Source organism: Talpa europaea, assembly GCF_964194135.1.
Source record: "Talpa europaea genome assembly, chromosome: 1".
Classification (NCBI taxonomy): domain Eukaryota; kingdom Metazoa; phylum Chordata; class Mammalia; order Eulipotyphla; family Talpidae; genus Talpa; species Talpa europaea.
The window spans coordinates 38,119,518-38,144,080 of NC_140073.1; the positions used below are offsets into that span (position 1 = coordinate 38,119,518).

General features: G+C 45.4%; 1 protein-coding gene across 2 annotated transcripts in view; it reads left to right on the forward strand.

Moving 5' to 3' along the window:
• INSC (INSC spindle orientation adaptor protein) overlaps positions 1–24,563 on the forward strand; it is a gene marked incomplete at both ends in the record, with an annotated part of 110,301 nt that overhangs the window by 51,710 nt on the left and 34,028 nt on the right. The window contains 2 exons of one of the 2 annotated variants that reach the window (XM_084241090.1): positions 10,013–10,126; positions 16,156–16,281. In XM_084241090.1, coding sequence (XP_084097216.1) covers positions 10,013–10,126; positions 16,156–16,281 — 240 coding nt within the window. The remainder of the gene's footprint in view (positions 1–10,012; positions 10,127–16,155; positions 16,282–24,563) is intronic. The other variant, XM_084241091.1, reaches the window with a different exon arrangement.

Consider the following 24,563-nt stretch of genomic DNA (forward strand, 5'->3'; position numbering starts at 1 on the left):
AAGGTGCTTAGCACACAGTGTGGGTTAAATACAGGCCATTTCCCTCTCCTGCCCTTTCCTGTTTTAAAAGTTTCCCAGAAAAGCAGATTCCATAAGGTTTTCATTATGAAAGTCATTTACATGTTATTTTTAGTTACGGGAATACTATGTTACATATTTGCCATTCTTTTCCCATCACCAAATACAAGCCTTCCACAAATAACAAATCCCTTCCCATATCAGCTTCTCTGCAAACTCAGCCTCTCTCTCCAGCCCAGCGTGTCCTTTCTCTCCTTCCTGTGTGTTTGGCTCATTTTGCACAAGGCAAAGGCCTTCACTCAAGAGAGTGAACTCGTAACTAAGCCTCAAAAAGTGCTTCCTCTTCTCTTTCCCATACCTGGAGTTCGCTCAGCCTGTTATCCAGTACAGGTCACCAGAGGCTGCAAGGTGAATATGGCAACATAAGATATTCTGAACATACTTAACTGAAACTGTCCAAAACTGTAACATGGTCCTTTACCCCATTGTAAATTTCCAGGGAGAAAATAAAGGGAAAAATCCCCAAACAATCAAATTTCTTAACTCTTAGGAATAATTCAAAGCCCTAAATCCTTAGGTTAATACTACTTTCTTCGATTTTGTTATTCTCCCCATCCAGCCAAGAGGGTCTCATTCCAGTGTGTGCGGGAAGTGGTGTTTCCTTGGGCAGCTGCAGTCCAGGCTGTCACCCCAGTAATGGGAGGGGGGCGTCCTTCAGGATTTTTCGGTTTGCACTGGTTATTTCCAACCATCCTTGAAAGGACCAAAGAGGTGGCACATTGGATACACAATATTATCACAACATTATCCCCACACTCACAGAAAGTCAAAATAGGACAATCCTCCATTCCTGGGGCAAGAACTCTGGATAACCTTTAGGCCCAGGGCTTCATCCTTCTTCTCAGCATCTTAATATCAATAGATATTCATCTACGTTAGAGAGAGAGAGGGTAGTGGTGATGTCTTGGTTGCAGCTTTGACAAGATGTCAGTTAGTTTATTTCAGTCTCCCATAGACCACAATGATTTATTATACATTCACTGGTAGAAAGCATCCACCACTGGTTAATTGTGGTTCCTTGTTTACCATATATGGGAGAAAAATGTCTCCTTCTACAAGGGCTTCTGATAGGTCTTCATCTTTCTGTGAAGGAAGGCATTTGTAATTCCTTCATGAGGGCTTTCTTGATTTGCATTCTTTCCCATGCAGCATTTTCAACGTTTTAAGATTTCTACCTCCCTTTGGGATGCTTATTTCTTGCCACCCTGGGCTGCATAATGTGGATTCCTTGAAGTGACTTAGGACAGGGATCTTCAAACCACTTTAAATGTACTGCCTCCACCAGTTTCCCAAAGGTGTCCCAGGGAAATGTAAGCACATATAGTGTTAAAAACTCTCAGTTTTTGTCTTCTTTCCTAAAAATGATCCTCTTAATAATAAACAGAGTTTCTAAAATAGCTGTTCTATTTCTTTTTTTTCTTTTTTTTTTTTTAATAGAGGCATGTTTTATTTATTTATTTGTTTGTTTGTTTGTTTGTTTGTTTTATTTATACATGCACTGGGTACAGTCAGAAGCTTGGGAGGGTGAGAGAATTCACCAGAGCCAGAGCCGGGAGCAGAGCAGGCAGAAGGACCGAAGTACACTGCCGAGGGGAGCAGTGGGCGGCAGGAGAGGTCTGCGCTCCATGTGGGACCCTCCTCTGGTGGCCGGGGAGCAGCCGGGGATTGAACTGGTGCTGCAGAGGCTGCGGGCAGCTTCACAACCCAGCGCTCAACCGCTGCACCACCGGGGAGGCCCTCTGTTCTATTTCTTTGCAAAAGAAAGGTATACTCCGAAATCTTAGTGAGAGTCAGGGACCAATTGAAAAAGCCTCCATTCATCACCTATAAACCTTTAGGCCTCCATAAATTATTTACATGTTTTAAACAGATAGTTGTTGAGAAATTTTGTATTTTGCCTAGTGTAGGGATTTTCTGGCTTTTGACATATGATATTGTGTGTGTGTGAGCGTGTGTGTGTGTTTTAGGGGGGTGGTTATGAAAGTTTCCAATTCATTTTATCCCTTCTATCACATTTATTCTCAAATTGTGCTTGGTTATTGAGGGATTATCTTTTTAGAGCTAAGGAAAGAGAGCACTGTTAGGACACATCAAAGACTAAAAATGACTTTTGGGGACATGTATTTAAGTGCAAGCAATTCCTCTCAGTTACTTGTCATTAGTTGGAAAGAAATGCTTCTTTGCAGAGCCAAAGATTGGAAAGGTTAATGAATGATACTGATTCTTTCAAAGGCAATGAGAATATTTTTGAGAAAGACCAATTTTTTTTCAAGATATATTAGATAAAATCCACAGCTACAAGTTTTATATGATTTTTTCCAAATTTGATACAGATTATTTTAGAAAGCAGTTAAAGTCTACTTTGTCAAAACATTTTATGAAATATTTATACTAATTTCTACTTCCTATTAACAAAGGAGAAAATTAATTGCTAGCAGCTGGACTAGTTAGATTTAAGGAATAAATACCTTTTTCGTTCTTCAATTACTTAGGGAAGTTTGTTCAGGGAAGCAGCAAAAAATAATTTTATAATCTGTGATTTTTTTTACCCTTAGATCTTATTTAATCATTCCCTGAGATGAATGCCACAGTTTAATACATACTACACCCATCTGCTGAAAGAATGCAATACTTTTTAAAAATATCATATCTTTAGATTTTTAATGAATTTGCAATGTTAACTACACATTACTTTGTAGTATTAAAAATTCAGTAAATTATTTTATCTTGGTTTTATAATATATATATATATATAAATCAAATTTTATTTTAGGTCTACATTATTTTAATTTTTTGAAGAGTTATTTATTTATGCATACAAGAGCTGGGGTGTAGGCCAGAGGTGTGGGGGTGAGAGGATTCACCAGAGACAGATTGGGGAGCAGAACAGGTGTATTGACTGAAATACACTGCTGAAGGAAGCAACAGGTGAAACAGGAGAGGTCTGCTGTGCCATGTGGGTCACCTCCCTGGCCAGGGATTGAACTCTTGCTGCGGTAACTGCAGATTGCTTCATAGTGCAACGTTTAACCCCCTGCACCACCAGGGAGGCCCCTGCATTATTTTAATATTGGTAATTTTTTAGCAATTGCTTTTAGAAAATGATTTCCACTATTATTTCTCAGTTTTCTTGTCATTTCTTGAAACATACATCAAAAAATCTTTAAATTAAAAGTGAAGTCAGGTCTTTATTGGAGAAACTTGACTTGGCTGATTGCTTGTCTAAAAGACCTGTCTCTGCCAGTTAAGTTATAGCATGGGATTTTCCGTAAATTAAATCAGCAAAAGCTGGAGCTTCAAGTTTTTTGATAAAACATATGTGGAGTAACAAAAATATTTTATTATTTTTGTATTATATTGGCAATGAGATTAATAATATTTTGATTTTCCTAATCCTTTCTGAATAATTTGGATAATCCAAGGTGCTCTAAGTGAAAGAGTAATGGGTATAATTAATAGTTATTTGATAAGTCTTGGTAAAGTACTTTTGGAATTCTTCCCAGAAATTGAGATAGTGAATGAATGACTCTAATGACTGGGTAACAAATGCTTTTGCAAGTCAAATGTTTTCCAATTCTTTACTTTTACCAATTTAGAGGAGTTAACCAGCTGGCATGACATTAAAAATAGTGTTTGATAGTAGATCTCTATATGGTTACATAATTCAGAGTATGCTCAAAGAATTAAGCAATTTGGCTATACAAGTTGGTTATACTACTCCCATTCCTCTCTGTGGATTTACGGGAACAGTGTTTACATCTAAAAAAAACAAAGTGTTAAGCCAATATTCAGTTATGGATACATGAATGAATTAGAAATCCTATAAAAGATAAAAAGGCTCATTTATCTCAGAAGGAGATAAACTAAAATTTAATTTTTGTGAGTTGTAATTGTTTATGAAAACTTACACTCTTTGTTTTTTTGACCAATTGTGTTAATAATAATTATAACAATAACAACCTAGAAGAGATTTTTTAAAAAAAATTTTTAATATTTTATTTTATATAATTCTTACATCATTTTTCATCTTTGCACAATGTATGCATTTTCATTTTGGTTATATTCCCCATACAATTGCACCCCCCACCCCTTATTTTGACTCTAGTTCTTCCTCTCTCCACCCTTCCCCTTCTTACCCCCCCCCATACTGTGTCTCTGGTTTATAGTTGCTTGTTGATTTTGATGATTACTTTGTATTGATTATTCTTTTTCCTGGTCCCTTATTTAGGTTTTCTAGATTCCTGCTATGAGTGAGACCATCCAGTATTTTTCTTTTTCTTTCTGACTTATTTCGTTGAGCATGATCCAAGAAGAGATTATTTTTAAACAACTTAAAAGCTTTATAGTCAAAGGAAATAAAATATTAAATTTTCATGACACATTTAAGAGTGATTAATAAAAAAACTTTAAAACTAAAATGTATTACAGTAAGATAAAAATCTAAGGGAGATTGCAATGGAAATATAAATTTAAGGAAAAGAAAAGATATAAGATATTCAAGTGTTAAAGTAAGAGATTATTATTGTATTTATAAATGGATGCTGATTGTATCTAGTTGTTTTTGTATTTAGATTCCTTTGGATACAGCTATAATGGTGATGGAATGTTTTTATTCTATGTCAATATTTACAATTTATTGGAAATTACACCTTTTCTAACATTGCTTCTAAAACTAATAATGAAAATTTTCACTTGTCAAATTAAAAATGTACAAGGGTCCATATATTTTTCAAAACTTTTTTAGGGACTAATCAGAGGGGAGGAAAAACCCAACAATACCTATACAGGCTCTGTAGTTTTATATAACAATATTTTTGTCTCTGCCTCTTATTAGAGAATTGTTTAGATCTTAAAGCCTCAGTCTTAAGGGGAGTGACTCCTTGTGATTTCTCCTTATGAGCCAGTGAGGACCATTCTCTCTGCTATCTGCTCTTAAAATATCACCTTTCCATGCCTTTTGAATATTTTAGCCCTGAGTAGTGTATCTTTCTGCTATTTTTTTTTTTTTTGAGTAATGAACTATGCCTCCCATGTTCTCTTTCCTTCTGTTAATCCCTTACTCCTATCAGAAAAACTTAGAAGAACTTCTGTTTGTGGCTTCTCATGTAACTTTTCCTTCTCCAACTCGTAGACTATTCTAGCACAATTTGCTGCATTGTAACAGCTTTTCCACTTTGACTTCTCTTTCCTTTTGGCACAGTCTTTTGTTTTTCAAAAAATGAAAAAGAAAGAAGAAACCCCTCTATTTTGAGATTTCCTTTATGGAGAGAAATGGAATAAAATAAGATCTGGGTTTGTCCCAAAGTCTCTAGTTCTGTTAGATCTTATCCACATTTACCCTCCTACATTGGATATTCCCACCAAAAGATATTTTCCCATCAGACCAATAGCTAATCTAGGTCTGGATTCAGCTGTTGTTTTGTCTGTTTCCTTTTTAGAATGTCCACTCTTCGGTGTTTTTCCTTAGTGTCGTAATTCACACATTTTTCTGTTATGTTCTCTTAGGATAGACACAATACTATTTTCTCATTTTCAAAAGCTGTCACCTGGAAATTTACCTAGTAGTCCTTTGAATATCACATGCTGATACTGATAATCTTTTCTTGTGTTCCAAAATGCTGTTAAGGTATAAGAAACAGCTCCTACAAGAATAATATTTAAGTTTCAGGGTCAATAATTTGAGTAGGGCTTGACAGAATGTTTTTTCCATTCTACATGACATCAAGAGGGGCTACTTGGTGATATTCAGCTGGCACATAGTTTGGAGCATCCTCGAAAGCTTCATCGCATGTGTGGTATCTTGGAAGGGATGCTTGGATAGCTGAACACAGCTAAGAGTATTGATGACATATGGCAGTCTTCTCCAGCATGGCAGTCTTAGACTTATCAAACTTCTTCCATGATAGTTCAGGAGTCTGAAAAGATTTTTCCAAGAAGTCTTTAGTGGCAGCTTCAAGTTTTCTTATGATCTAGCCTTGGAGGTCCCGGAGTATTATTTCTACCAAGTGCTGGTTTCTACTGATCAGGCATATCATGAGGTCCTTCAAATTCAAGGTGGGAAATTAGAACCCACTTCTTTTTTTTTTTTTTTTGAGATTTATTTATTTGTTTGTTTGTTTGCTTGTTTATTTATTTAAACAAGCACTGGGTACAGTCAGAAGCGTGGGAGGGTGAGAGAATTCACCAGAGCCAGAGCGGGGAGCAGAACAGGCAGAAGGACCGAAATACACTGCTGAGGGGAGCAGCGAGCGGCAGGAGGGGTCTGCGTGCCATGTGGGACCCTCCTCCGGTGGCCGGGGAGCAGCTGGGGATCGAACCTGTGCTGCAGAGGCTGCGGGCAGCTTCATAACCCAGCGCTCAACCACTGCGCCACCGGGGAGGCCCTAGAACCCACTTCTTTATGGAAAGAGTAATAAATAATGGGTGGCCACTGTTAATCTGCCACACCCCGTAAATCTGCCCACATATATGTTTTCCTCTGCATAGCTGCACTGACGATGTCTAGCTGTGAACTCTCAAAGTGATTGCATGATATTTTCCTGGTTCCTTTTGAGGAACTCAGTCTTGGCTGCTATTTGAGAGCTTACTTCACCTGATAAATTTCACTCTCTGATTGAGAAACAATTAAAAATATATATCCCTCTTTTCTAATTGCTTATTTAGGGCAGTTAAATTGCACATAGCTCTTTAACTATTTGTTTTTATCCCTTTCTCCTAGTCCTTGAGCTCTCATTGCTTTGTTTCATATCTGTATAGTCTCTCAATAAAACATATCTGTCATTTAGTCTAATGAGCCCATCTTTATTATTTTGTTTCTATTCTTTGCATTTCTTTCTATCCTATCACCACTGTTCTTGTGATACAAGGTGATGCGTGTTTTTATTTATTTATTTATTTATTTATTAAGATTTATTTATTTTTATACAAGAACTGGGGTACAGGCCAGATGTGCGGGAGGGTGAGGGGATTCACCAGAGACAGAGCGGGGAACAGAACAGGCAGGCTGACGAAATAAACTGATGAGGGGAGCAGTGGGTGAGACAGGAGAGTCTGCCGTGCCATGTGGGATTCTCGCCGGCCGGCCGGGATCAAACCCGCACTGCAGAGGCTGAGGACAACTTCACAGCTCAGCGCTCAACCAACTGTGCCACCAGGAAGGCCCAACGCATGTTTTTAAAACTTCCCTCATTTCTCCTTTACTTCCTGAAAAAACTTGGCTTTAAACACTGTGTTAGTTTGCAGCTGATCCCTTATGAAAGAGAAAGGAGCTGAGGAGCAAGAGGAGGCCCGGAAAAACACAGAGTAGGTGTGATAGTAGAGAAAGGGCCACACAGAACTGAGGAGCAAAGACTTGAACTCTTCAAGTTGAAGCCACCTGTAGCTGAGTCCCTGTCCCCTAGTCCTGAACCTGCTCTTGTATCCCTGCAGTGCTCAGCTCAGCTGGGAGCAGCCCTTGGGGAGAGTGGCTTGGGCAGGACACAGTGATAGATGCAGAGGGGCAGCAGCTGGGCTTAGTCAGTGCTCCTCACAGCAGGAGATCTGGCTACCACAGGGCAGAACACTGTGGCTGCAGATGGAAACTAGGCTGGAGAGCCCCTCTGCAGCAGTGTGGTGATGTTGTCAGGGAGGCTGCATAGCCTCTTGCTTTGAGACTTCCATCTCTGTTCTTCCTGGTGAGGTCTTGCCAACACTGAAGGAGATGGATTCACTGACCTTTGAAAACAGCAAGTTGGATTCACCGGGGTTAAGGTCCAACTCTACCCCATACCACAAGAGTGACCTTGGTCCTATTTCTGTGTCTTAGTTTCCTCAGCTGTGAAATGAGGGTTGGATAGAAGACGCACAAGCGTCCTCCAGGTTCTGACGTACTGTGGTATTTAGAGCCTTGACGACTTCAGTGGTGCTTTTGAGCCCATCTTTTTCCAAATTTATCCTCACAAGCAGGATACTTAGCAATTTTCATTGTCAGAGAACTGATTAACTGAGACATATCTGAGACGTAATTATGGTATATATGTGTAGACATTAATGAGAAATTATTCTCAGACGTAAATGGTCTAATATTAGCAGATGATTGCAAAAGACATTGGGTTTGAATTGTTTAATGTAGCACTAATTTGCTTCAAGTGCAAACACTAATCAGGAACATTAGGTAATTATCATTTAGGTACAGGACCCCAGTATATGAAATCTGCATTTTCATGTGAGCATTAGTGTCACTTGTGGAACTGCTTATAGTCAGGATGTGGAAAAATTCTAAGAGGTAGGCTCATTGTGAAGATTTGAAGTGACAAATCTTGGTTATTAATTTTACCTTTTGTTAAATCCTTTACAAGTGGCCTCTATCAAATTTTAAGAAAGTTTTTGTATTGAATGTGGTTTGATGAAACACTAAATCTAAAACTGCTTGCTATATGTAGAGAATTAACATATCTTGTATATGTGAAAATTCTGAATTTAAATGAAGTAGAAAAAATGGAGAACCATTTACTTTGAACCTCACAGCCCCTTTATTTCAATCATTTTGCAAATGTGGAATCTGAGGCCTTGGGTTTATCTCGATTGCCTTAGATCACAGAAAAATAACTTCTAACAATTTTACTTTGCTTCTTCATGCTAGTTACCTTTAGAAGTCCCTTAAATATATCAACAACCTTAAGAGATGAGTTCAACCTCTGTAAGAGATAGACACTGTAATTTCCACTGTTTACAGATGGGGAAACTGAGGCATAGAAGTGTTAAGTTGCTTGTTGTAGGGCGGGTAGGCAGAAGTGGCAGAGTCAGGATTTGAACCAGGGCAGCTTGGCTCTAGTATCCATGCTCTTAACCAGTTCACATGTTCTAATCAACAGAGGGTTAAAAAAAGGCAGACTGGCATTAGAATTCAGATGACCGCATTTCCTTTTAAATGTCTTTTCCACATTTCATTAAAAACGAATTTGTTGCAATATTTCAAAATAAACATGGCAATAGACACTGCATAATGGCTGCTCAGAGCACCCACATCTGGGGGGTCTTAGATTCCTATATGAGGCCCCAGGCAACTCTCCCCAATCTCTGTCTCCATGCCGCTCAGAAGAAACTCAACTAGCAATTAACAGGTAGGAATCATCTATAATCAAAGAATAACATGCTTCAAAGCAAATGGCTGATTATGAAGTGGTTTCAAGATGTGTGAAAAGCTTTTTCCCAGAAATAAGTTAAACTGTTCTAGGAATAATCTTCATGTCTTACTTTTTGATGAATTTTCCCTTTGCTTTTCTTCTTGGCCTCCCTGGGTCCTATGTTCGGTCAGTCCCTCTCTGCTCACCACTAGTCTTAGACCCCTCAGTCTTAATCTGTGTTCATGCCTCACTCAGTTGCTCTCTTTGACACCTTTCCAGTGTTCCTATTTTGGCCTGGCTGTGTACCCAATGCCAATGTCCCCCAAACAGGCAGCTACTGTAGACTTCTTCTGACTCAACGCCTGAGTCCATACCCAGGCAGAGCTCGCCACTGGATAATAGCCATCCAAATAGGAGCAGAGTCTTTGGACATAGCTGCAGCAACTCACTGGTTTTCAACTTGATGTTTTGTTAATTTAACTATTGGTGGCTGTCTCCATTAAGAACTGGTAGCCTAACAAAACAGTACTTGCTGGGCCCATCAATGTTGAGAGCTGATTTTCTTATCTACTGGAACAGGATGCATTTACTGTCCATGCCCCAAGTTTCTCAATTATCCCATGCTTCTGAAATATAGCTCAGACCTCACACTGACTCATACCTTTCCCAAAACTAGGACCTCACTACTCCCATGGTGGGGTGGTGGATGGGGCAGGATTATAGATTCCAGGGGCTCTTAGGAGCATGGACCCACTAGTATTCCTTTGAGGAAGATCAGTAGAGGGTATATGGAGGGTGATAATCAACAGTCTTTGCTCTCTTCTTCTTAGGCACTGGTGAGAAAAATTGATGCCTCAGACAATATCTACACCACTGAATCCACCACAGGGAACTTGTTTAGCCTGACCCAGGAGGGGGCTCCCTTGTGCCGCATCATAGCCAAGGTGAGTTTTTCAGGTTAGCAGCTAAGATGACAGGCTTGAGGAGAGTGGGAGGAAGTTGGCCTGATGGGAATAGTTGACTCAGAGAGTCACGAGCAGATATCATGTCTTGAAAATCACAAAACTATCCTGTCCTGTTTCCACTGATAGCTGAAGAGAAAGTTCAAGGGATTTAATCAAGATCACACACTGCTGATGAAGAGTATAGTCAGAATTAAAGCTCAAGTCTCTTTAGCTCAGAGTTCATGGTCCTAAAGTCCACAGTACTTCTGGTTCAATTCTGCCCTTCAAGTTCTTCACCCAAAGGGTGATCAGAAGTTCTCCATCAGAGTGTACATTAAAATCACTGAGAGCTTTAAAAAATGTTCTGGTTTGTTTTAAATTGGTCTGGAGAAGGGTCTGGTGTGGATAATTAACTTTTTCAGGTGATTCTAATGTTCTGCTTGGGGACCACAACTTTTTTGGGGGTGATTTATGTGGGTTTAATTTGGAATGCTGTGATATTGGGGGCAACTGAGATATTGACAGTGCAAAGTCTGTCCTTTCCAGTGATTCTGGGGTGTTTTTTTTTTTTTTTTTTTAGAGGCATGTTTTATTTATTTATTTATTTGTTTGTTTGTTTGTTTGTTTTGTTTATACATGCACTGGGTACAGTCAGAAGCGCGGGAGGGTGAGAGAATTCACCAGAGCCAGAGCGGGGAGCAGAGCAGGCAGAAGGACCTAAGTATACTGCTGAGGGGAGCAGCGGGCGGCAGGAGAGGTCTGCGCGCCATGTGGGACCCTCCTCTGGTGGCCGGGGAGCAGCTGGGGATCGAACTGGCAACGCAGAGGCCGCGGGCAGCTTCGCAACCCAGCGCTCAACCGCTGCGCCACCGGGGAGGCCCAGATTCTGGGGTTTAATCATGCAACTTTGTCAAGAGTGTTAACTCTGAAAAGGTCTGTTTCTGTGCTTTGGGAACAGAGAACAGCTCCTGTCTCTGAGCTGAAATGAACTCAACATCTGTTTAATGGTAAACTTTAAACAGAAATTAGCTACCTCTCTTTTGACTATTTTTCCTTTTCATAATGAATCACAGTCCCTGGTTGGGTTTGGGCTTCAGGTGTGGATGGGTCTGAGATGTGGAAGGGACAGGACTGTTCTTAATGGCAGTGTGGGGACTGAAGGTGATACAGGTTTTGGAAAGAACAGGCCTTAAAGGTCTTTTGGGAAGGAGTCTTTGCAGAAGCTCTTGGTGTCTGTTCCCAGGCTGGGCACTCAGGTTTGATTCCACATGCTGGGCCTGCCTCCCACCCCCTCCCTGACTTTGCATTCCATTTCCAGAAAAGCAGAGAGGAGTCTAAGCCAAAGTTGGTGCTGATGTCCTCTGGAGACCAGGACTTACCTCTGTTAAAATGTTGATCCCAAACATTTCCAGTGGTAGGAAGTTGGGAAGAAATACCTGGATTGGGACTCCTTCCTCACCTACTCAACTCTCCTCCACTTAAATTTGGTCACTCAAAAACTATAACTAGTAGTTGTTTAAAGATTTGGATTATGCTTTGATCCCAGGGGTCTCCCCTCTCCTCTTTGGGGCCCAGACTTGTCTGTCTTTGAATCCTTTATCCATCCAAGCTGCTCCAGGAGACATATGGGAAACCTGTCTGAGGTCTTTTCTCTCAGCCTCTTGGGTTCTTCTGAAGGTCAAGGGACAATGATTTCTCCTTAAGGTGGTGGCAATCCCCAGTCCTTTTTTAAAATTTTTATTAATTAATTAAATTTTTTTCTTCCATAGTCATAGTCTCCATAGTTCTGCTGCCACCATATCACCCATGAATCCATCCCCTTTGAGTGTAGGTTGCAGAGAACTCCACCATGATTTGTTGAACTGTCCTCCCCACATTATTCCCCACCATCACTAGCCTACGCCTCTGTGGTGGCCTCCGGCTTTATGGCAGCTTATCTCAAGTCTCTCTGAATAATTCATACTGTTAGACCCTTCGGCTCTGGGCCCAGAGCTTTCTATAAAATTAAGCAAGCTCCTGCCAACAGTGTGATTCTGCTAACACAGGAAATTCCCGGCTCTACTCTAAGATGAGTGCTGTTCTTGGGTCCTCAGACCCGAATGCTGTTCTCTGGGACCTGGGGGTGGTCCCAGAACAAATTCATCTATCTCACTTCTTTTGTGGAACTCTTCCTCCACTCCCTCCCACACTTCCCCCTCAGGACTCCCTTCATGTGTGGATGAAGCCTTCCCAACGGGGATGCCATCCAAGCCTGACCCACACTCACTCCAGAACTGGGTGCTGGACCTTTCACCTCTACTAACTCAGTGCTCCCCCCATGGGGGACATGGCCCCATTTTCAGCCCAACTCAACTACTCACGGAGCTAGGATTTGAACCTGAATCCCTTCAATCTGAATTCAGAATTTCCCCCCTTCCTCTCCCAGTAGCTAAAAATACCGAGAAGTCCATCTTTCCCAGGCTGGGTATAAGATGTGGAGAGAATTAATGTGGGCAGAGGCTAAAAACAATTGTGCTCTGGGCTCAGCACTGCCTAAGCCAAAGAGGGGCTGCCACGCCAATCCTGGCTCCTGGCCTGGTCTGCGCTGGCACCATTCTTCATTGGTGGTTGCCTGTTCCAGATGTAAATATCTATATGCTAGTCCATCTATTCATCTACCTGTCTCTCTGTCTATCTACCAATCTATCTATCCATCGACCCATCCATCTGTCTACTACCTACCTACCTACTTACCTACCTACCTATTATCTATTGTCTCTGTTCCTATTATCTATCATCTCTAGAAATAATATTTGCACAATATATATGATTAAATATAAGTATCTACTACACACACACACACACAAACATCCCCATGTAAGTGTGCCTTTATCCACTTACATCTGGAGGGAGGTGATTAATGACCAGCAGGCCTGGTTGGGAGAACTTAGGACTGCTGTTTCTGTTTTCTTGTTTAAAGAGTGTCTTCATTGTACTTCAGTGAGTCTCTGAGAAAGACCTCTGTGGGGAATCCTAGTCAGATGTCCCAGAGACCGTGGGAAAGTAGCAGGAAAGCAGCCATCAAGGATTGTGGAGCAAGGAATCAAAGAGGGTGAGCATTTGTCTCATACCAAGCATGTTTTTGTCTGCGTGATGGCAGCATTTAAAATCAAAGGGCTTTATTTTGGCCCATCTGCAGACTCAGGTTGTGTTCGATTCCTGCTCTGTGCTCCTTGAATCCCCACCTCCATCATCTCCTTGTACCCCCGTGCAGATTGGTGCCTGCTGTTAAAATTGCTTCCTTCCTGCCAGGCCATGAGCTCAGTAAGGACGGGGATGAGGCTGTCGTGCTGAGAGCCCAGCAAAGTGTGGCACATATTAAATGGTTAGCGTCTTTGGAATGTGTGAATGAACTCGCCAGCCCTATGGGGATGCCCCTTTCCCACCAAATGAACTACCCCCAAAGGAAGTAAGAATATAAAAACTAAAGATCACTCTTAGTTGATTATAAAATGTCACAAATTATCAACTTCCCCAGAACTGGACACTTTAATTTTTTTCCTCACCGAAATAAATAGCAGAATTCTTGGAATGAAAGGAGCTCTGAGCCTATCTTTGTGGAGTGCAGGGAAGGGCAGATCTGGGCTTGACTTCTTCAGTGAGCCTGTGCTGGGCGACTGTGGGGGTTGCTTCCTCTTCCAGTTGCTCATTCATTGTGCCTCCAGCCACTCACAGCTGCATCCCCAGCTTGAGGAACAGTGCCTGGAGCATAGCCAGTGGGCAGTGCCTATTTTTTCAGAGCTCAAAAGTTCTGACAGGCTGCTGAGGTCACCCTCTTCCTCTGGTAACAGTTTAGGGAACAGTGTGCAGTGGGCTTAGAGCCAAGAGTGATGAGGTAAAGGTAAGGGCCTCTAGGACCAGGTTACATCACCTGCTCATGCCTCTCGGCTCTCCGTGGAGGGGAGCAGGAGGAAACAGGACAGAGGCAAATGTGGGGTATCTTGCTTCTCCTGCTTGGGATGCCCACAGTGGTGGGTCATCTGTGTGATCTGTGGAGTCACTCACTTTACTCCCAGAGCTAAGGTTGGCTCCAGAGATGTTTCTAGATAAACATCCAGTTAGGACAAGCTTCTCACTCTCAGATTCTCCCCAGAAATCCTCCCAGACTTCTCCCGCCTGGTCCCCACAAAAGAAAGGCATTTCCATGAACGGGTCTCAAAAAGGGGAAAACACACCCTTGTGCTCACTTAGAGCTGCTCTTTCCTGATGGGCTTGTTATTTCTTGTACAAATTGGAGTGAAAACAAGGTCCATGTAGACTTGGGGTGATTTATTTCACCCATCTGAACTTTAGACAGGGATAAATTATAGTACGGATATAAATAAAACTCCTGTTTCGTGTGCCTCCCGTGGTGCTTGGCAGGATCTGGGAGGTGAGGTGGTTGATGGCAGAGCTTCAGGAGCCAGCAGTGGGCATCTCAGCTTCAGTGCTCCCCCCACCCCTTGCCTTAGGCTAGTTCTGGAACCTGTCAGATGACTGCAGGCTTGCCTGCAGGCAGGCTGCTGAGAGCGGGTTGCCAGGTGTCTGAGAGTTATGTTGAACAGTGGTGTTGAACCGCAGTCCTAGCAAACATGGCCGCCTTGGCTCGCCCATGTATTCCCCAGAGGCACTGGGAAATTCTACCTCCAGGTTGGACACTCCAGAGTGATGACATTTCTGGAGCATTTCGCTTCACTATGGCAATGGGCATGTAAGTGTGTGAGCATGGGAGCACACCTGTGCTTGTGTATGTGTGTGTAGGGGAGGGAAAATTATTTTTTTTCTATTATTTTCTTTGGTGGCCTATAAATTGAACTGACAGAAGACAGATAAACAAGAGAAAAACAAGTAGATGTAAGGTAGCATGTACATCACACTTATTCATGGGGACACTAAGAGATAAGTAATTCAAAGGGTTGGTTAAAACTCAGGCTTATGAATCAATGTTTTTGTGTCCTTTGTGTAGATCCCCAGTAGTGGAGTAGCCAGGTCGTATGTTAGCTCCATTTTTAGTAGACTGAGGAACCTCCAGACAGCTTTCCATAGTGGCTGGACCAGTCTGCACTCCCACCAGCAATGTAGGAGAGTTCCTTTTTCTCCAAATCCTCGCCAACATTTTTGTTGCTTGCTTTTTTAATATGTGCCATTCTCACTGGTGTGAGATGGTATCTCATTTTTGTAGTTTTGATTTGCATTTCCCTGTACCCCTATGTTTATTGCAGCACTATTTACAATAGGTAAAAAGGGGAAACAACCCAAATGCCCAAAGATAGATGACTGGATCAAGAAGATGTGGCATATATACACAATGGAATATTACTCAGCAATCAAAAAAGATAAACTCATGCCATTCGCAGCAACATGGATGGAGCTAGAACGAATTATGCTCAGTGAAATAAGCCAGAAGGAAAAAGAAAAATATTGGATGGTTTCATTTATAGCAGGAATATAGGGGAACCAAATAAGACATTTGTATAAAAAAATAATAACAGTACAAAACACAACAAAGCAAAAACAGACCATTATAAATCAGAGACATCCTGCAGGGGAGGAGGAGGGAGAGGGATCAGAGGGAGGGAGGGAGGAGCACATGGGACTGAGGTGATGGTGCACAGGTGCATTGGTGGAGGAAATTCTTTGGGGACAACACCTGAGGGGGTGGGGGGAAGCATATATTGTTTTAAAATGAACAATGATGTAAAAAAAATTAATAAAAAAACCTCAAGCTTATTTGGCTTTTTAGAAAAGGAGCAGCACATTTTTAGAGAAGTAACATGAAAATGGAAAAGAAACTTGTGTCTCTATGGGGCAGCAAAATGTAGAAAGGCAAATATGTGGGAAACTGATGTAGATAAAGGCTCGTCAGTGAAGTGGAATATTTTGGGGTTGCATAGTCTGTGACCGTTCAGACCTACATGCATACCTGCTGAATGAGGGACATCAGTTGCTCTTGAGTCCATCCCTGGAAAGGTCACCCAGGAGGTGACATAACACTTTCTTTCTCTTGACAGGAGGGCGGGGTCGTGGCGCTCTTCAAGGTCTGCAGGCAGGACAATTTCCGGTGCTTGTACCCCCAGGCACTCCGCACACTGGCCTCCATCTGCTGCGTGGAAGAGGGTGTCCACCAGCTGGAGAAGGTAAGTGTGCAAGTGGCTTGGGGGTTGGAAGCCCTCTGGGTCTCTTCTGGAACTTCTCCCCTGAGTCCCTCCTTTCCCAAGCATCACTCAGTGGGGCTCCTGGGTCTCGATTAGGGGAAGATGTGAAGGGGACAGGGACTAGTAGCTTTGAACCAGGCATGGTTCAAAGGGGCACTGAGTACTTCCTGGGGATGGTGCCAACTAGGAGAGGCCTGTTGTAGGCAGGGGAGTGTTAGAGGAGTGGGGTGCAGTTTGGGGGTGATAGTTCCTTCACTCATGGCAGTACCTCAGCAGAAGGAAGAAGACCCAGCTCCTTGAGGACAGGCAAGAGCAGGGTAGACAAGGCTGGGGCAGCTACATTGTAATGAAACGGGCAGGGCTGCACCAAAACTAGTGGACTTGGGTCAAGGAAACTGAAGCCTAAGTAGGTCCGCAGGCATGCGACTGGGTGGTTAGAGAAGGAAGGTAGTGAGCTGAGAGGTCAGGTGACTCAGCTCCAGGCCAATCTAGGGCAACATGACTGACTCCAGCTGCCCCTCCATCCTCGCTGCATACTGCTGCCCCCACCTGAGTAGATCTGAGCCCAAGATGGGCCCCAACTTTAACCAGGCAGGCAGGGGAAGTCAGGGCTGACATTTGGGGATTACTCGACTGAGGTTCAAGCAAAGACTAAAAATTTATGAAAGAGAAGTAGAGAGACCTGGTGTATCCAGGTGATAGTTGTGGTCTTGCAGGGCTGCATCTTGCCCTCACCTTCTTCGCTTGGGTTTGGACTCCCAGGCAGTGGACGCATTTCAACACGTTTCTTTCCAAATCTACTCAGATTGTGAATCAGGGTCTCAGGATCACAGCCTGAGAGAGAGCTTTTAATTAACGATGGAAAGTGGATGGGAATCTGGTCATTTAACAGATGAGAAGGCTTTTGCTCAGAGTGGGGAAGTAATTTGTCTCAGGTCACACAGCAAGATGGTGAAGCAGCTCTTGCCAGCTCTCTGGACAGAGTATATACCCTTCCTGTGGTATGTGTGTGTGTGTGTGTGTGTGTGCTTGCTTGCTCAGATAGCAAAATGGAAGTGGGGTGATCAGACAGACAGACAGACAGGGTGAAATAAATGCATTGGGCATCTCAGTTTCACTTGCTGAACATACCCCTCCCTTCTCTCATAAAATTTTCCTTAAACAGTGAGAAAATGGCCAAATGGGTTTGTTGGTGGTCTTCTCTCATGCTGGTTGGTAGGAAGAATGGGTGTGAGGAGAAAATAGAAGGGACTTAGTATCACTAGTCCTTTTAAGGCTGTGGATTTATCGGCTGGAATGAGTTTGCAGAGCAGCAGGAAGTTTTCTATCCAGGGAGGAAGAACAGCAGAGCTGCTTTGCTTAGAGCTGAAAATCTGCACAGCTGGGATGACTTGAGGCAACTTTTCCCTCCACCATCCTGATGCTGCACCAAACAGAAGGCACAAATGTGTATTTTGCAGGCCAGATGGGCTGACTCCAGCCTGGGAGTCAAACCCCGATGCACCAAGCAAGGGACAGGGAGCGCTCCTAGTCTGCAGGCCTACTACAGAGGGGTGCTAAACTAGCCCCCCCTCACTCACAGAACACCGGACAGTGAGCACTGTGCACATCTTCATCTTTAAGATAAACAAACTTAGTCTCAACCAGTTTTGGTGACTTGCCTAAAATCATTGAATTTTGGAGGCCGAATTGGGACTAATCTGCCCGAGTCTTAGTCAGTCTACTTCAGAGAGCAGAAAACAATCCCTGCAGCTCTTGTTGTGCCTGGCCTATGTCCTAAACCCCCAAGCTCTAACTGGCACAGGAGGCCAACTGGATCCTGCAGGTTGAATTACTTTCTATAGACCCCTTTGAATTACTTTCTAAGACCCCTCCTGAAACTTCTCCCTGCCTGGTGCTGAGGAGTGAGACGGTTCTGAGAAGCGCCCCCTGGTGTTGAGAAACAACAACTACATGGTACAGCAGTTCTGGAATTTGCAGCGTTGACTCCAGGCACATTCTAATTCAATTTGATGTTTGCCTCGAGGGTACAAGCATCCCCTTGGCACAGATTTAGAAACTGACGCCTAGAGAGGTGAAGTGACGCTTTGCACAGAATCACACAGCTTGTAATTTATTCAATCAGCAAATATTTATTGACTAGCTGCATTGGTCAGTTTCAGGTGCTGGGATAAAAGTGTTGACAAGGAAGTTTATCTTCTAGTGAAGGGGACAAGTTGGCCTATGGACCAATCAGCCTGCTCCCTATTTTAGTATGTAAAGCCCATGAGCTGAGAATGTTTTTCTGTTTGTTTTAAAAATAGTTTAAATATGTATCAAAAGAAAAACATTTGGCGTCAAGTGAAAATCTGGTGAAATTAATTTTTTTGACCCATCAAGTCTTAAAGGGCCACAATTTGTTCGGGTGATGTCTACATCAGCTTGCAAGTTACAACAGCAGGATGGGTGGTTGCGAGAGACAGAGCCCACAAAGTCAAAAATATTTACTATCTGGTCCTCTGCAAAAAAAAGAAGTTTATGATTCCTGTTCTATCAAGTAACCAGGGCATCAGGGCGAGGATGAAAAGGACAACAGCAGATCAGATACTTGCTTTGTGCAAGCACTTTGCCAAGCCTCCCCTTCCATCATGTCACTAATTGTTGCCACAGCTCCATCCCATTAGTGATGTTATTATCCTCAATGATAATGGAAGGCAGGGAGACTTAGGGAAGTGAAACTACTTGCTCAAGTGCACACAGCTAATAAATTGGGGAGCAGCAGTTTAATCCCAGCCTCGAACAGAGCCCCTGGCGGTCAGAAACAGCAATTACATGGCAAAGCCGCAGGAACTCTCCTGCAGTCATCCATTTCAGAGAGCCCAGGGGCAGAGCCAGCCTGGGCTGGGAACTACTGTGCAGACCCAGCCCTCAAATCTGATACGTGCAGCTAATGCTCACTCTTTTCCTCCACATCATGTTGCTTGTAAAGTTGTTGAAGGAAGGGCCTGGGTCTCCTTTACACCCTGCCTCTGCCCCCAGGTGTCTTCCACACCTGCCCCCTGTAATCCTGGCTCTGAGTGCTGGCCCAGAAGCCCTGATGATGTTATCTATTGTCAGTGTCTAGGGTGCAGGTGGAGACGGCGGAGGACAGCTTGGATGGTAGGGTGAAGGCGGGCTGGGGGAGCTCAGTGCCAGAACTCCTATCAGCCACTTGCCCATTCACTAGGCATAGATCATGGCCTAATTAGATAATGTCAAATTCCAAGTCTTCTCCTGATTTACTGGCCTGGCCTCCTTTCTTAATTAATTGGTAGTGAGAAATGGACCTGATTTGGTGAAATTCATCTCTGTCGTGTGGTTCCCCCCCACTTCCCTCCAAACTTGAAGATGTTCATTAAGTCACGCACAGACCCTGACGGTGGGGGAGTAGGTCTGGTCGGGTCGCTAGACACCCCCATCCATCTCCAGTCCTGCTGCGTGATTCCCCCGCCTTGTCTGGAATGGGGTTTCTGCATGGTCATAGATGCAGTTGTGGTTTCTTTCGTGAAGTCACTTAGTCGCCTGGTTCGTCATTCCTCTGTCAACTAGTCACTCACCTACTTCTCACTCATTCATCCACTGGCTTGCTCCCTCCCTCTGTCCCTCACAGTGTAATCAGTGTACAAATCCACGCTTTTATCCTATGTTTGTTGCAATGCAGCCCAGTGCAGCCCTGGAGGATCAGACTCTCCTAGGTTTGAACCTAGGCCGCTGTCTATGAACTTGGCCTTGTGACCTTGAGGAAGTCACTTCACTCCCCAGAAGTGCAGTTTCTGTATCAGTCAAATGAACGTGATGACATTTGCCTCTCAGGACCAGTGGGCAGAGTAGATGTCCAGTGGCCCAGCACTTGGTGCACACTGGGCACACCTGGCAGGATGGTGGTAGGCCCAAGGCCCCCTGGTACCCCTGGGGTTCTGAGTGTCAGAGGCCAGGTGAAGAGGACGGTGTGTGGAGAAGCCCAGGGCATGGAGAGCAGCAGCTGGGGGGGGGGGGCTGGAGCTGTGCGGAGTCTCGCAGCCCTTCCAGCCTACTGATGGGGAAAGAGAGACCCAGAGACTGTCCCCTCCACTTGGGCCCAGAGAGCTTGGGTTCACGGCCAAGACTGGCTGATGTTAAGCCTGTGTTCTTTCCACTATGCTCTGCTGGGAAGCACTGGGTCTTCCCTGGGAGGACCTGGTGAGTGGCTCCCTGGCAGCCAGGGCTCTGGGTGCTGGCAGCCATAGGTGAGGGTGCCTGGTGGGTCTTTCAAGGCTCTAGTCTTGCTTTTCAGAGACTGGTGCCTCCTGGCTACTACCTTCCCACCACTGCTCCCTCTGGACTCGTGAGTTTCAGGAGGTCCGTGCTACCTTCCCTGAGCTCTGGGCAGATTCTTCCCTCCGTCCCAGGCTCTGTGCTGGGTTCTGGGCCCCAGATGGCCGAGTGGGAGAGGGCGGCCATATAAGCAGTGGGAAGGAGTGTCCCGCAGCCATCAGAGGCCACAGCTGGAGGCTCCCCGAAGAGGGACGCCACAGCTGGCAGTGGGCTGGGGGGCTTCTGAGTCTTTGAGGAACACAGTGCTCAGTGAACTGGGGGAGCCCAGAGGAGGAGGCACTGTTCTCTGGGCCCGGCCTTGAAGGAGATGGAAGGAGCAAAACAGGGGCCAAGGAGGGGGCAAGCGCCCCAGAGCCACACAGCTTAAGTCTGGACCAACTCTCCCTGGGGAACAGGTGACCCAGCCTGCCTGGACTGGTCAGGGCAGCCTTCCTGGGAGCCATTCCCCTGTTGTCCCCTTGAATGAGAGCTGGGGCTGGTCTGGCACAACTGACCCCGACCAAGGGGAGGATGCAGGGAGGGAGGGCAAGTCTACTCTCTCTGAATCTCAGTTTCCTCTTCCATAAAGTGGACACAGCACCTCTGTCACGGGCAGTGCAACAAGCCTGGTGCCGATGTCTGCTTTTCCTCCCACCTCCCTGCCCATTTGTCATCGCCTTTTCAGCTGGTCTGGGGAGAACCCTGTGTACCCCTAAAAATCCTGGGAGCTGGGGATTTTACAAGGACCCTGGTGGAGTCTCAGATGTGCTAAGTGCATCAGGGCATTGCTGGCGCAGGGACTGGGGTTGGGCTGGGCCAGGTGCCAGGATGGGATTGGGGGGGGCAGGAGGACTAGAGATGGGCTCGGAGCTGCAGTCCAGATGAGGGATGGGGCTCTGAGGGGCCCAAACCTGCAGGTCTAGGGCCATAACATGTGGGGCCAGATAGCGGCTCACCTCCCAGACAGTTCTAGTAATTGCCTCTTCAGCCTTGAGACCAGAGACAAACTTGCTTTCAAAAGAGCATCCTTTCCTCTCCCTTTTATTTTATTTTTTCAAATAAGGAGTTTACTCTGTGTTGGAGCCAAGGGGAGAGTTTAATGAAAATCGATGAAGACATTAAAGATGAGCAGGGGGAGGGGAGGAGGGCTCAATTTCAAGTCCAAGAAGACAACCATCAGTGGTGGGGGCTGCGAAAACTGCTCCCTGTGGCTCCTGAACCCCAGCACTTGGTCTCCTGGGGCAGCTTCTTGGCAGGGATGCCCTGACACCCAAAGGGCTGTGCCGGAGACAGGAGGACAGGACCCAGTAACAAGAATCCCGGAGCAGGAGGGAACAGGGTGTGGGGGCTAGGGGGCAGGCTGTGCCACTCCAGCTGCTTTTTTGCAGGTTAACCAGTTGTTTTTTTAGAATCCTTTTGCTATTTGATTTTCTCATTTTGGAAGGCCAGCAGGGCGAGATGGTCACGTCTGTTTTACAGAAGGGAAAGTGGAGGCTAGAAGGAATAGAGGTATTGGGGCACAGCCCAGTCAGAGTTGCTGCCACTCCCCCACCCCAGCACCTTCTGGGGGCTGTGGTGTGCGGACCCTGGGGCAAGGCAGTGCCTAATCTTCATGGAGTCAGTTCTAGTGTATAAGTGAGGCTGGTGGGGAGGGAGGGCGGTGGATCCCAGGGAAGAAGTCTCTGCTTCCAGTGGCACTTGCCCTTCTTCACCTGAGAGACTGCATCTGATGGAGAACCGGATGCCTCTCCACCCTTTCTGGGGTATTAACCCACCTAGGCTTCTCAGCTCCCCCACCCTTAGGGCCCCAAGATACAAGCCTTTCTCTGTCCTGGGGTTGGGCTAGGACTGCGCAGAGAACCCCAGGGTGCCAGGTCAGCTGGCTAGTATGATGGACCTACTGCACGCAGGAGTGGGGACTGCCACTGTCATCTTCCCTGTCTCTGCCGGAGGCTTTGTTTCATTTATTTCATTTATTTCATCCCCCGCCCCTCCCCATCAGGGCTTCTCTCCCCCCACCCCCATCTGCTTTGAGAGTAGGCATGGGGGATTTGAAGGACGCCAGGAGGTGAAGAAGGGAGAACAAAATGAGGCACACAACCCAATGCACGCTGAGATTCATGGCCACTATTGCCCAGGCTGACGGAAGGCCCTCTGGCTCAGCTCAGGGCTGCATTACACCCGCAAGCTCCAACCCTGGGGTCCCCGCCAAAGCTCCGCTCCACCCGGCCCTCTGCAGGTCCCATGCGCTGTGCAGCGACGCCCTCTGGTGGTCAGGAGTGGCAGCGCAGCCTCTCCAGCGGCCTGGGGCCAGCTCTGGAGCTGGAGAGGCTGGTGAGGTGGTGGTCAGGACCAGGCTGTCTTCTTTCGTGTGTTTTGGGGCGGGGGGTGTGTGTGTGTGTGTGTGTGGGGTGGGTGTAAAGGGTAGTGCAGGTTTTCAAATTCAAGGTTTCTTGACAGAGGCTTGTTCCTGCTACTCTTCTTCCTCCAGGATAAATCTTGTAACTGAAGACAGAGCCAAAGCCTTCCTGGAGCAGAATCCTTTGTAAGCCCCCAGTTCTCGCTGGACCAAATCCAAACCTCTCAGTCTGACACTGAGAATGACCTCTGAGTGAGCTGCCTCCCAGTACATTGCCCCTCGGCCAGAGGTCTGGGCACCTCACCCTGTGTCTCAGCTTACTGTGTGATGATTTCACACCCTCTGAGCCCCAGGCACACCATATAGAAGGGAAGTAACAATCCCTGTCTTGCAGACTGTGGGCATGAGATGAGTCATGTGTTAGAAGTGAGGGTTATTTTCTCCTTCCCGCAGGTTCCTCCACTAACTTGGGGCAGCTGCCTAGACTGGGGTGACCCAACAGTGTGTCCCCCTGCACATTGCTGGGGGCCTCTTCTCTGGTCCTGGTCAGCCTTCCTGTCTCCCTCCTCCCTGCTGGTGCTCACACTGTGCTTGGTGCTGTCCTGGAACACATTCCACTCAGCCCTAGCACTAGCTTAGCCTTCCTGGAACCAGGCACTGTCTCGCCCATCCCTTTGGCCCATGAGGGAAGAGCTTGCACGCACAGGGACATTTACTGTATGATGAATAAATACTGCCTGGAGAGAGCTGGTGCCTTCTTCCCCATTGCAGAGGTGGGAACAGGGACAAAATGACACAAACCCACCTCCCCCATCAGCATCGGGGCCTCTGGGCTAAGGGCAAGTGCAGGCTATCTGACATCAGACACAGCCTGGAGGGCCTCTGTGAGCAGCTTTGCATGGTGTGGAGTAGGGGAGGGTTCCTCAGCATGACAGAGGGCCAGAAATCTTTACCTGAGGTTTGCCATGAGCCCCCTTTTTGCCATCTTGCCCTAATTTGTCTTAAAGTAATTTCTCACAGCAACCTCTCACCCTCTCTCCTCCCTTCTCTCTCCTATGGCTGATGGGCCAGGTCCCAGGTTGGGAGTTAGTGGAGAGACCTCAGACCCTCCTTCATCACTGGTTTTCTAATCTTATGAGTCTCTATTCTCTGCTTTGGTGAAGGGGGTGACTGTCTGCTGAAATGATTTTGGAAGACAAATGCGATGAACAAATATTAAAAGGTGCTGAGCTGCTTGGGCCGGAAAGTGTGGCGTTTCCTCTCTGGGGTTGCATGTGCACTGAGGGGGTTTCCCTAGGAGTTGTAGAAGAAAAGCAGGCACCTCTCTCTTCCTAGGAGTTCACAGATGGAACCCTGCAGGTGGAATGTCTGTGTGTGTGTGCACATGTATGCACGTGTGTGTACACACAGGCCTACCTGCATGCATGTGTGAGTGAATGTTGTGTACATTTGTGTGTGTGCATGTGCATGCCAGTGTGTGCATGTGTGTGAGATGGTGGGAGAGGAGCAGCGAACTCAGCAGGTAAAATGTTGGTTAAAGCACCTTTCCTTGCTGCACCTGCAGTGATTTGGTATGAGCAGAAAATAAATCAGC